At 36.5% G+C, this 14712-nt stretch overlaps 1 protein-coding gene across 1 annotated transcript in view; it reads left to right on the top strand.

The window, feature by feature from the left end:
• The window catches only part of LOC307149884 (receptor tyrosine-protein kinase erbB-4-like), a 178514-nt gene that overhangs the window by 126073 nt on the left and 37729 nt on the right, over positions 1-14712 (top strand). The window contains exons 4-9 of the mRNA XM_079856481.1: positions 7966-8100; positions 9565-9630; positions 11786-11904; positions 13545-13686; positions 13870-13983; positions 14091-14217. Of these exons, the coding sequence (XP_079712607.1) occupies positions 7966-8100; positions 9565-9630; positions 11786-11904; positions 13545-13686; positions 13870-13983; positions 14091-14217 (703 nt within the window). The remainder of the gene's footprint in view (positions 1-7965; positions 8101-9564; positions 9631-11785; positions 11905-13544; positions 13687-13869; positions 13984-14090; positions 14218-14712) is intronic.

The raw sequence follows: 14712 nt of genomic DNA, 5'->3' as shown, positions 1-14712 counted from the left end.
TGAACTATCCCTTTAAGGACAAGCGGCAATGTGTTTACAATTGCTACTGTCTCTTTAAGAGCTGAGCACGACACGTCTAATGTACACAAGATTTTCTCTCAATTTTTGCCTTTACTTTAGACAACCGACTTTGTTTATGTAAGTCTTGTGTGTATTTAACAGTATTAGCACAATAATACTCGAAAGATAACTTAGTCCAGTATCCAGGCGCTGGTAGAGAGGCTTTTAGTGCATGTGAGCTTCACATGTACGCGCTGAGAAACGCACACGTTAGAACAGCGCCCCAGCTAACACACGACGTCGCAGTTACGTAATTTATTCGTACTTTTTGGTCATTTCATGACTTACCAACTGACAACGTAACTACAACCTCGTATGCTCGGAATTTCATTACCATCATATTACCAAACCACAACGTCGTCAGTACGTCCTCCTAACGTTATAAGATAACCAACTACGTTCCAGATACGTACTCTATTCGTAATATCTTGGTAATTTCATGACTTACTGGCAACGGAACTGCAACGTAACAGGACCGTAATTTCATTACCATCATATTACCAACCCACAACGTCGTCAGTACGTCCTCCTAAGGTTATAAGATAACCAACTACGTTCCAGATACGTACTCTATTCGTAATAACTTGGTAATTTCATGACTTACTGGCAACGGAACTGCAACGTCACGGGCCCGTAATTTCATTACCATCTTATCAGACTGCATTTCTATGAAATATTTTATTTGTTTCAATTGTTTGTTTAGTATTCCGTACTGTACGTTTGAAATACGTTCATTTTATTCAAGTAAGGTTATAATTTTAGATATGTTTGTAAATGTTGCGTGGCTTTGACTTTTTAATGGGCGTGCGCGTGAACCTTCGAGTCGCCCTCAAACACTGGAGCGGAGATGAGTTGCCATGGAAACGGCGCGTCACCGACCGCCCCACTGACTGCAACTGACAAAGCGGCAGAACTCCGTCTCTCGCTGTTGTTTTCACTGCTTTCAGGTGAGTTTAGTCTCTAAAATCACACAAATAATACACACAACTGTTCTTGACACTTCTCGTACTTGTAATTGACACGCTTCTGTTGAATATTTGCTTTATAGAAATGGTTTAGTGTCTTAGGAAAAAGTCCGTTAGCATCTCAACCGTTTTCAGAAGAGATAACGTTATGCTAACTTCATAGCTTGAGCTTTTGATATGAAAGTTTAGGATTTTAATCACATCTTATGGTTAGATGAGAGGTTTTGATAGTTTTGTAAAAAATAAGTTAGTTTGGAAGTGAGCTAATTTATTTAACATAAACGTATTTAACATAAACGTACTCGATGACGTCACTTAACGTTACATGGAGTGTGAAAATTGGCTGAAACTAGCTCAATGGTAAACACAAATTGATAAAACTAGTTCTGTGATTTCAGCATCTACAAAATAATCCTTCAACAACAGAGGGGAAGCTCCACGACTTCAATATTTCTGAAGAAAGCTGCTGCCAGAGAAGTTGGAAACAGGTGAAGTGAGGAAGCTCATTAAATAACTTCATTATCCATTTTCTCACAATAGTTTGTCACCTACTGTACATCACCATGCATCTGTTATTTTAAATTCTCATATTTACATTTACATTTATTTGTTTAATTTATTTTAAGAAAGTTTTGACATCCAAACTTAAGTGACACTGTATGAGCAATATGAATAAGTGAATAAGTAAAACTAAAAACATAGATGAAACATTTAAGATTATTATCAGTGTTGAAAACAGCAGTGCTGCTTCATATTTTTGTGTTTTTCAGGGTTATTTGATGAATGAAAGAAAAAAAAGCATCATTTATTTGAAACAGAAATCTTTACTCTCTCTTCTTGTCAATTTAATGCATCCTTGCTGAATAAAATATGATTTTTTTTTATTTTTTTTTTACTCTATTGAACCCAAACGTTTGAACAGTAGTGTATATGTTGGGTCTATTTAACAATGAATCCTGGAGAGAGAAAAAAGAAAATGGATTAAACTTTTACATTGGTTTACACAAAAAGATTAATCAGCACAACTGTTTTCAACATTGATAATACTCAGAAATGTTTAAGACGTTTGCATTGTAAGAATGTATAGTATTCAAATATTAAAATGCTGACTCGTTAGGCCATGTTTTCTTTTTAAAATCAGATGATTTCCTATTAATTCAATAGAATGTAAGGGAATAACTCTAGAATAACCTTTCTGATAATATTTGGGGCCCAGAAACACTATCCTAATTTGAATCTAGATTAAAAACACATCTCTTTAGCCAAGCATTCAATTAACACATCTCATAATCTTGCACTATATGTGATGAAATAGTAAAAAGTGCACATGACCATCTTTTGCCTGAAATAATATGAACAGCAGCAATGCTAATCTTTCTCCTGTTGTCTCCCTGTTTCTATCTCAGGATGCTCAGCATATTTTACTAGAGATTACAGCAGCTCCAGTTCGGATCCAGCCTCACTTGGGAAGACTTCTAATGACATCAACACTCTTGAAGACAATGTGTTTAAACAATTTTCAGATGTTAAATTATATTTTAAAGTGTTTAAACTAATTTAAGTTTTTATGTCAGGTGGTACAGCAAAAATATTATGTATTGTAGTTGTACCACCTGACATGGAAAGTGTACCACCAACCTACCCATACTTGAAATTAGCAGTTTTTAATCAGTATTTTATCAGAGCTCTACAAACTTTTTCACTCTGCCAAAGAGATCAGTTAGGCTCCTCTGGACGATGCATTATCATGTTTACTGTTATTACCTTGTAAATTCATAATAACATTTAAGAATATACAAATGGCGGACAAAAGTTTCTCAATTATCTCAACAGCTTTAAAACTACTGATATTTATAAAAAACAATTATATGAAAGGCTTCAAACCTAAAATGATGGAATAGTTTTTATTTTGTTATTATTAAGACACCATTTTAAATTGTTTTCTTAATCTGTTTATTTGTTCGGACAGTTGCACCACCACCTGACATTTTAGGAGTTTAATGCTGCCTTCAGGAATACTCATAAATAGGCCTTCCTAGTTAAAAAAAAAGGACATTGTAATTATGACTTCAGAAGAAGAAAAGCAAAATATGTATTATTAAATGTACAAAAAAATTATTTCAAACTAAGGTTTTATAGAATATAGTGATACATGTCATTAAGTTATCAAATTATTTTAAAAGGAAATAATGCACTTGCCACAACATAACTTTGTGACAATGTTTAGAAAAATACACAAGCGATTTTTAAACAAAACTGTGTGCTTATACAGATTCTATCTTTCAGTGCTAATTGCTTTGTGTATTTAAATGTTAAATGGGAAAACACTCAACTGTTCTTTTTTCTTGCATTTTTCTTTTCTTATTCTTGCTTTGTTATTAGGGCCACCAAAATGAAGATGTGTAGGAGTAGTTTGATGTTCAAGCTTTTGGGGAAAACCTTGTTCATTTAAATGTATAACCTGTTTGCAAACTGTTTTTGCTGTTTGTGCTTTGTTCTATAGTAAATGAACTGAATTAACCAAATTTTGAGTCTGTATATCGTTCATATGTTGTTGAAAAAGTCTCTAAAATAGTTTTGGGCCAATGAGGACAAGTTAAATTAGACCACTGCATGTCCGCCCATATTATTAAAAACTAAAATGACCAACTGGTTACCAACACACGACTGTCGATCCACAACGTTGCCACGACGTCGCCGTTACCTGCTGACAACGTTGCAAAGTTACGTTGTAGCAACGTATCTGGGAATTTCACTTTTCCGGTTGCCGCGACGTAACTAATTACGTCGCCACGACGAAAGTTTGGTCACCAGATTACGTTGCAGTTACGTAACAGTCACGTATTTGTGTTAGCTGGGGCATCGGCATTTAAAATTAAATGTTTAACCGACAAAGCATTAAAGCACATGCACATTATGAACTTTTGTGAACTGCAGTGTTAACATTTTATGTGAATATAGCCTACGTCGCGTTGTTCCGCTTCACTCTCGGCTTATTTAACCGCAGCAAAACTGGACATGAGTCACGAATTTTGTCATCCTTATTTGAGTTAAAGGAGAACTCCGGTCAATTTTAACATTGAGCTTATTTTTGTGTACATTTGGAGTGCTGTCAATACAGAGAACAACGACAAAAATCGGTGTTGCCTACACCGAGTTATTCTATTTTTAAAATTTGCACCCTGTTGACTTCAATAGGGCAAGTAGTAAGCCTGCTTTTTAGCCTCTTAACATCCTTTAAGTGTCATTACAAGTGCACAGAAAATGTGAGTGATTCCTTCCGAGTGAACACGGGTGGATCTGACTGCAGTAGATGTTAGAGATATTAATAAAAACGAAGTTAATTCAGCCAGCGCTCATACCTTTGTTTACATTCTGTTTTCGGTGGAAGGCCATAGTAATCGATTGTCGAGTTCACGCGCATAGGTTTAGTTACCAATGATCACGCGCGTGAACTCGACAATCGATTACTATGGCCTTCCACCGAAAATAGGATGTAAACAAAGGTTGAGCGCTGGCTGAATTAACTTCGTTTTTATTAATATCTCTAACATCTACTGCAGTCAGACTCACTCGTGTTCACTCGGAAGGAATCACTCACATTTTCTGTGCACTTGTAATGACACTTAAAGGATGTTAAGAGGCTAAAAAGCAGGCTTACTACTTGCCCTATTGAAGTCAACAGGGTGCAAATTTTAAAAATAGAATAACTCGGTGTAGGCAACACCGATTTTTGTCGTTGTTCTCTGTATTGACAGCACTCCAAATGTACAAAAAAATGAGCTCAATGTTAAAATTGACCGGAGTTCTCCTTTAAGAGAACTGATAGGGATGTTCTTTTAATTGTTATTCAAGCAATGTATGTCTCGTGAGTCGTGACCAACTCACCATGAACACACTTCACCGCTGATCTCACTCGCGGTTCTCTCTGCCCGACTCGGGCTGGATCAGCAGGTTGCAGAATGTGTGGCGCGTTATACACGAGTGTTGCCAACAGGGACGGTGTAGAGTGCCCTCTGGTGGACAAACTATACAACGCCAACACTCATAACATGGTTGAAGGGTGTTTCGTCCGTTTTTATTTTATTTTTGAAATATTCATTTATCGGCCGTTATAAATGCCGATACCGATAGTTTTGAAAATGCCTAATATCGGCCGATAATATCGGCCTGCCGATATATCGGTCGGGCTCTACTGGAAACACCCTGTAAAGTATATGCACATATTTGTAACATTTCTGTTCTATTCTATTCTATTCTATTCTATTCTATTCTATTCTATTCTATTATATTATATTATATTATATTATATTATATTATCCCTGCTATATAATTCTTGTTAATGATTATGTGTTAATGAGTATTAGAAAGTTCATAGTTTATAATTACAACCAAGTTAATACGCTTGTTGTTTGTGTTAAGGGCCTTTTAGCTAATACATTTATTTCTGTATATTTTTCTATGATTTTCATTTTATAAAGAAAAATTGCACTGTGCTCAGCTTTGACCCACAGTTAATTGTGCTATTGAATTGTGTGAGTTATGTTTACCGATGGAGGCAGAGAGTTAACGTTAATAGGGGTGCCATAATGCCGCTCAATTTCTCCGGCCGATAAGGACCGCAGTGTGTGCGATGAGTTTTTGCCCTTCAGATGACTTTCTGATATATATTAGACATTTTGATTAGCTCAACTTTTTCCCCCTTTTAATTTTTCTTCAAAAGCACTATCATCCTTACTGTGAAATTGATAGCATTCTCATTAAAATATAGATTTATTGCAATTGTTGTTGAATGGATTCCTGCTTTTTCGCCACCTTCTTTGCGAATTGTGTGCAAATGAACTCATCAAAGAGATGTTAATGATGCGAAGTGTTTCTCATGCAGGCTGGGTTTCCAGCTGTGAATGTCAAAAGTGACTCTTTAAAAATGTATTTGAATGGTCTGTTGTTCCATTCACAGTCTCAACCTTTCCCCCTGCACACTCCACTTCCATCATCACAGAAGTGCTGAAAGAAAATTTCAATATTTCACTTTCACTCAAAGGAAGTGAATTTGTCATGTTTAAATACCCTTGCTCACTCCTGGGTTCATTTTGAATGCAGGGATGAGGGCTCTGATACCTGGTGCTGGTCAGTGAGTTTATTTGAGATATTGAACAATACAACTGTCAAAATGTGCATAAATTCAACCTTTAGCTTGTCACTGGGTCAGTACCCTACAACTTTAGGGACTTATACCCCTAAAACATGCATATTAACATGCCATTCCCGTACTGTACCTAAATTTTGCAGTCACTGTAAAAAGCAATCTATAGTAACCAATATATTCTCATCCTAGGGCGTCATATACTGACACTTTTGACATTTTGTCTACATCAAACGCACATGGCACCCTTTAGCGTCAATATGAGACGCACAGAGCTTTGTTTGGTTATGGGTAGGTTTAGGTCTGGTGTAGGGTTAGGGTTAGACCGCTAGGAGGCGCCTTCTGGCCCATATCTATCTGCGTCTCATATTGACGATAAAGGGTGCCATGTGCGTTCGATGTAGACGAAATGTCAAAAGCGTCAGTATATGACGCCTTGGGATGAGAACGGCCTGAATATACACTATCAGTGGCCATCCTTCACAAAACTTAACATCTAGCACAGTTTTATCATTGGTAGAATATAAATGATTTCAATACAAGCATTTCAGTCAAATATAATTTATGCAATATGTCAAACCTTACCCGCAGAGGAAAACAGCAGCAGTTTAAAAGTAACCCGATTACACGGTAAAACCACGGGCTTGGCAACCTTACTATTGTCAAATGTAATTAATTCCATTGATGGCAATGCACATTTTTAGCATCATTACTCCAGTCTAAAGTGTCACATGATCCTTCAGAAATCATTCTAATATGCTGATTTGGTGCTTTAAAAGCATTTCTTATAACAGTTGTGCTGTTATATGTATATACTGTACATTCACAAATATTTACAAATAACATTTTGTGTATTTATTGAAAAAATCAGCTAATTTTGTACTAGTGCTCAGATCCATTTTAATACATTTTATCCATTCTGTGTTGCCTTATATAGCAATTAAAAACACGAAACAGTGGGGACTAGATTATATTTACTGAAGCTTTATTGGTAAGATCTAATCAGTTGTGTTTGTTCAGTATACAAACCCTGTGCAGATCTGAGGTGTTCTAACAGAACTGTCCAGTTATGTAAATTATAAAGTTACATTAGTTGATTATGAAGCGGTAGCCAGTGTCGGAATAATAATATTGCTTCATTAACTTCCTATTTGTTTCCCTTCGAGAGCGAATAAAACAGTACTAACCCATTTTAAACAGCTAGCCATGGTCTCATTCATCAGGAGGTTGTTGGAGGCTACGGACCATAATATGTTTGTGATATAAATAGAATTTTTTTTTAAAGCAGGCTTACCAATACACACAATGTCTGATTTCTCAGTAACTGAGGCTATTCATTAGAGCTCTGGGCTAGTAATAAACCTAGTAATATTTGTTACAGGGGAACAGGAGGGAGGGATTTGAAAGGGTCTATCAGCTCAAATATACTACCTCCACATAAAGCATATGTTCCCAATCTCTACAGACACATTGATATGCTCATAATCTTGCTTGATCTTTTATAAGCTCCTTAACTTGGGAATTGGGGTGATTTCGCTCTTAAATCCTGTTCTAAAAAAGAGATTATTTTCATTACACTGCTTTTATAAATCATATAAACAGGTTTCATAGAGAAGTCGGGGTTATATCCTTAGGATGTCCTTGAAATGAACTGTACATCTTTGATATGCACATAAAGTGTTTATTTAACATTATTTATGCTGTGAAATAGGCTAAATGGCTCAAATGCAGCATGTTATTCACAAGTGAACATGATTCCTAATTCACCCTCTTTTTGAATTGTCACTGTTGTAGAAATCCTGAATGGCGGCGTGTATGTGGATCAGAACAAGTTCTTGTGCCATGCTGACACCATCCACTGGCAAGACATCATCAAGAACCCGCGTTCTGAACTTCTGGTTGTGCCCTCAAACAACAGTGGCAACACATGTGAGTGTTTGGATGAGTTTAATGATTTAAAATAGGCTATAATAAATTGATTTTTTTCATGGATTGACTGAAATTGTCATGTGCATTCAAAAATTGCATTCACAAGCTAAATTTCAAGCTGTAACAAACAAGAAGTTAGTTAAAATGTTTAACCCCCGGTTTCACAGATAGTGCTAAAATGCGTGTTTGAACTGTTTTAACTGAAAGCAATGTGCACTGACATATCTTAAAACATGTCACTGCCATGGTTTGTCTCAAGATGCACACCAGTTATGTTTTGTTTTTTTCTAAGACACGTTTATAACAGCTACTGAAATGCCCTATTTGAACTAAAGCCTAATCCTGGCTTAATCTAAGCCCTCTCTGTGAAACCAGGCCTTAAACATTTACAGCAATAGTGAAATATTGGTGAAAGTTTGAATTCACATTAAAATGTCAAGCAACTTTTAAATCATGCATACATTTATTTATTATACCCAAAAGTTTGGGGATGGAAAGAAAGTCTCTTATGATCAACAATAGAGTAAAAACAGTAATAATATTATTAATATTAATATTAATTATTAATATTATTATATAATATTATTATATTATTATTATAAAAAAAAAAATATATATATATATATATATATATATATATATATATATATATATATATATATAATTATTATTATTATTATTATTACAATTTAAAATAACTGTTTTCTATTTCAATATATTTTAAAATTAATTTATTCCTGTGATGTAAAGCTGAATTTTCATCATCATTACTCCAGTCTTCAGTGTCATATGATATTCAGAAATCATTCTAATATGCTGATTATTTTTGTGGGAACCGTGATACATATTTATCTGGATTCTTCGATGAATAAAAAGTTCAAAAGAACTACATTTATTTCCAATCTTTTTGTAACATTATAAATATCTTAACTGTCACATTTGATAAATTTGAATAAGATCTTGCTGGATAAAAGTATTAATTTCTTTAAACAAAATCTTTCTGTCCCCAGAACTTTGAACTGTAGTATATTAAACACATTTATTAGATTTATTCATATTTAGTAAATATTTCATGAATTTTCACTATTGGACAGAATGTGTGTGTGTGTGTGTGTGTGTGTGTGTGTGTGTGTGTGTGTGTGTGTGTGTGTGTGTGTGTGTGTGTGTGTGTGTGTGTGTGTGTGTGTGTGTGTGTGTGTGTGTGTGTGTGTGTGTGCCTATATATATATATATACAAATAAACCTTTCTGCATACAATGTGGAATTGCCAAATTCATTCACTTTTAATTGAAGTAATATTGTTACTCAGAGTCCCACTCAAGCACACTCTCTTGGTAATTATAAAACAGTCAATTATATCTAGTCGGTGATAAAAGTAAGTGAGGACATTGTATGAGACAAATCCCAGAGCAATTAAAGTAGTGTTGATGTTGTTTAGGATTAACGATAAGATGTATCCCACAGGCAGAAGGTGTCATCGCTCCTGTAACGGCCGCTGCTGGGGCCCTCAGGAGGATCAATGCCAAAGCTGTGAGTATTTACACATGCTTTATCAATTAACTTGCACAACAACACATACACACACAAATTGATATATATTTAGGCTTCCGGTGTGATGTGACCTTTGACCCTTTTGCAGTATTACATTATTGATTTCATAGCAGTGTGTCTATCAGAAATTACTGACATTTTAATGCATTCTGATGGGGAAAAAAATCTGTACAAATTGATAAATGAGTTTTAGTATATAAGATTAAATTAGAATGACATAATTTTTTTTCATTATCATTCTTAAAATTGAAAAATTTAAAAGAAGTTCCTGTCTCTTTAAAGCCCACCTTTCCGAAAAGCCCCGTTTGCTCTTATTGGTCAGCTGACCCAGTCTGTTGTGATTGTTCTACCACTTAGACCATGGGTCAGAAATGTACGGAGCCCCTAAGGGGACATGGTGGTGGAAATAAATATGCATTGGAGATTAATCTTTTGTAAATTAAGTCTTTACCACCTTTCTGAGGCTTGAAAGTGGTAGTTGCGTAGCTGTCAATGGAGGGACAGAAATCTCTCAAATATCATGTAAAAGATCTTCATTTGTGTTCCGAAGACGAACGAATGTCTTACGGGTTTGGAGCGACGTGAGGGTGAGTAATTAAAGGGATAGTTCACTTTGAAATAAAATTTTGGTATGTTTTAGCTTACCTCAAGGGCATCCAAGATGTAGGTGTCTTTGTTTCCGCAGTAGTTTCAATTTTGATATTTTTAGGTCAAACCGTTCTTGTCTGTCAGTCATATAATGCAGGTCTATGGTCACCACCTCAAAGAGCATGCACAGAGAAGTCCACATGAAACAATTCCCCATCGTAAGTACACATTGATGGCCTAAGACACGAAACGAGCGATTTGTGTGAGAAAACGAACAGTATTTATATCGTTTTTACCTCTTGTACACAACCACGTCCAAGTGATCTGAGGGCGCGCGCGCTTCCTGGCGCTTTCTTCTTCTTGTTTTTTTTATGGCGGATCGCAAACAAATATGTGCATTACCGCCACCTATCTCAGAAATGGACCACTGACACTTTCCTATACTTCTTTAACCTATCAACCGACATAAATTCCCCTTATTTACCCGCAGAGAGGCTTCATAGAATTTCATCCGGCGCTGCGGAAAAATTACCATTTCCCCCCATGACATTATTGACATTCAGATCAGAAGTAGATCGAAAGCACTTGTTAGAGGCACAAAACATATTTTAGCGTTAGGTAAGCGCCTTTTACCAACACAATCCAATCTGAAGTTAATTAATACATTGTTCGACCAGACATAACTGTTTTATATATAGAAATATATATGTGTTTGTGAATGTGATATCAGGAAGCAACGTAATACGCACATGACGACAGGAGGGTGTCGGCGATGCGCAAATCGAGTTACTCCTCCCACTCCTGATAGTTTTACTGAGATATCTTATCCCGTGTGAATTGGCCATAAATATTACAGACATCCTGTTGTAAAATTACATTACTCCATCTACCCTAGTAAAGTTAATCCTGTCCGAATAGGGCTTAAGTTGGCAAATTAACATAAAAATGTACTTCATGTGGTAACTTCATATGTAAACTTCAAAATAACTTTTTGTTGCAGATTTGTATCAGACAAACTTGTAGCAGACAAATATTGAAATATTGCTGTATATCAAAGTTTGACACACACACACACACACACACACACATACACACACACACACACACACACACACACACACACACACACACACACACACACACACACACACTCACCATTTCAGACATTGAAACTAAATGAGTTCTGTCTGTAATGTAAAAACATTATGAAGCACCTAGAGTGATTGCTCTTGGGAACTCACTGATCTTCTCTGGTGCTCTTGTGGCACAACCTGTGGTGATGTTCTCATGAGTGGGTGGCAGACACAAAAGGAGGGACAGCAGGGGATGGCAGGTTCAGTTTTCACCACATAATTAGGTATAATTAAAGAGGATCCAGCTCCATAGAGTGTCACAGCTGATGAGAGGTTGCACAGTGTGTCTGACAAATAATAGATTTAAGGTTTTTGCTGTGTCCTGGTGACTTTTGACATATTTACAGAAAAGTAAAAACACAAAAAACTCCACAGATGCGGAGAGAGCTTAACTTTTGTCTTTGTGGTTACAGTGACAAAGACGGTGTGTGCAGAGCAGTGTGATGGACGCTGTTTTGGTCCGTACGTCAGTAACTGCTGCCACCGTGAATGTGCAGGAGGCTGTTTCGGACCCAAAGACACAGACTGCTTTGTATGTCAACTCTTCCTTTATTTTTCCCTTATTATGCATGATTTTTAAGTGTAATAAAGGTAAACTCTAGAAGGTGCAGGCTGATAGATCCTTAACTCATTTGGTAGCGATCACATCGTCATCTACATAGCGCAGCTGATTGGTTGCTGTTGCATCAGCGGCCAATGAGCTGCGGCTCAACATTCAAACAAATACCGATAGTGTTTATGTTATCAGTCTGCAGCACGCTTTCAGAAACCCTCCACCTTCCCCAGCTCCACCTGTATAGATCTGATACGGGGGGGTTATTTAATGTATGTTACATGTGCAGCAGCATGGCTTGCATGCTCACAGCAATGTCTGTGAATGTATTGGCAGTATCAAGTCACAGTACTTGCTCTGCAGCACCAGCATAGCAGATCTATTCCACCAAGACCAAATACATTAACATTGCCATATCATATTACCTTTACCATGCCAATCTCTCAGAGAGTTGTCATGACAGAAATGACAAATGACATGTTGTAATATGTGTTGAAAACAATGAAAGCTCTGCCCCAGCTTACAGGGAGCATTCTCAGAACTTCTCTGTCTTTAACATTGTGCCAGGGTTTTCTCAAAGATATACAGTATACAAACATTCTTTCAGTAATGTGGTCATAGAATGCTATTTTAAAAGTTCATTATTTTGTTTATTGGGTCAATAGAATAGGTAAACATGCTTAAATAACATTATTTTTCAAATACTGAACATCATTGCAGCACCTCTTTTCCCAGTCTGTCTGAAACAGGGTGATTTTTTTCCTTTGGAAGCCCCTCCTTCTGAAAATGTCAGAGTGCTCTGATTGGCCAGCAGACCCAGTACGTGAGATCTCAAGGGTGTGTCGGAAATGTAATGCCCCTTGTCATAATCGCGAGCTTCAGCTTTATCGGTTTTACCGTATCAGTTTGTGCCGGAGTCAGATTCTGAAAATGTGGATGATCAAGCCGATCGGTTGGAACCAACTTTACAAGCAGGTCTTGAGCAGAACCAGCAGAAGTAGTCTTTGTATATGGTCGGCATGAAGCTGTCCTCTTTAAAATGTGCTGTGCACAAGCAAACCTATGGATTGTACTGCTCATGAACAGCTTTATAAATAAATCTTAACCTCTGATTCCTAATTTCAGCCATTTTCGGGAGGCCAAATAAAGGGGTTTTGCTTTCGCATCCAAACACACAGCGTTTCCAATGAAGAAGATATACAACGAAGAAGAATGAAAACAGAACTGTAGTGACACACTAGATGGCAACACAACAGTGACACCATTGGCAAATTACTATATTACAATAGAAGTAATATCTGGACTATACAATCGAGGCGTTTTCGGCAGGTCTGGAGCTATGTTCTCTGTTAGATAGAATAAGTCCCTTTGTGGGACACTATAAGCTTTGCAACTTTGCAGATTGTATACATGCACAAACCGATACACACTAAGATGAAAAGACGAAGAAGAAAACATTAAAAAACATCATATTACCCCTTTAATAGAAAGTTTGTTTAAATAGGACATGCAAAACATTCTTAGTTAGAACATATCTTTAGCAGGGGCAGAGGTGTCTCTTCATTATAGTCATGTTTTATCGATCGAACACATACTTGCATGATTGTTTTTGTTCTCAGGCTTGTACCAACTTTAATGACAGCGGGGCATGTGTGACACAGTGTCCTCAGCCATTCGTCTACAATCCAACAACCTTCCAGCTCGAACACAACCCCAACGCCAAATACACCTATGGAGCTTTCTGTGTCAAGAAATGCCCACGTAAGTTACACTGATTAATCATGCATTGAATAAATAAATATAAAAATAAATAACTAAAAAAAATCAGAGAATCCATTTTAAATGATGTTCATACTGACAGAATTTTTCATTTTTGGGTGAACTGCCCCTTTAAAAAAAAAAAAAGGGTCTTTACCAAGTAAGCTCTGTTGTTCTTTGACATAGATAACTTTGTGGTGGATCACAGCTCATGTGTCAGAGCCTGTCCGAGCAACAAGATGGAGATGGAGGAAAATAACATTAAGATGTGTATCCCGTGCACTGACATCTGTCCGAAAAGTACAATACTTACCATACTTACAAAGAACAGAAAATAACCTCTACGCTTGTTAGGAACATATCTTTGTGGGTATGTTGATGTTTGTTTGTTTGTATGTGGTGTTCAGTGTGTGATGGTATAGGCACCGGCAGTCTTCAAACGGCTCAAACTGTAGATTCCAGCAATATTGAGAAGTTTGTCAATTGCACCAAGATAAACGGCAACCTCATCTTCCTCATCACAGGCATCAAAGGGTAAGGAATGGTTAAATCTTCCATGCTGACAGTTTTAAGTATTCACAGATGACACATTTCGTGTCTCTCTTTGAACAGCGATGTGCCCTCAAATCATCTGTACACAAAAAAAACGAAGTAAAACTTTTCTGTTTTTAGGATATCGTTATAGTGTAAACGTGCCCTCAGTTTAGATAGATTCTCATTCCCAATGAGATTGACCTTGTTGTTTCCAAGACATTATTACTCCATCAAAACCTGTTTATTGAGCAGAATATCTTCCGTTACATGGGTTTTCATGGTTACATGTCTTCTAATAACCTTTTTTCTGCTAAATATTTGCCTGGTGATATTTGTCTTAAAATGCACATTTAAGTAAACACAATTATTTGTTATGCCTTAATCAACCTGACTATATTAGTTTACGCAAACGTAAGTATCTTTAAGGGCAAGATCAAGTAGAAATAGCTTTTTACAACTGCTTATTTTAAATGTTTACTGTACAGTGTCATTTGT

The sequence above is a fragment of the Squalius cephalus genome (assembly GCF_949319135.1).
Source record: "Squalius cephalus genome assembly, chromosome: 2".
Lineage (NCBI taxonomy): Eukaryota > Metazoa > Chordata > Actinopteri > Cypriniformes > Leuciscidae > Squalius > Squalius cephalus.
Note: the sequence above shows the minus strand (reverse complement) of the source record. Positions and strands in the feature narration are given on the sequence as shown.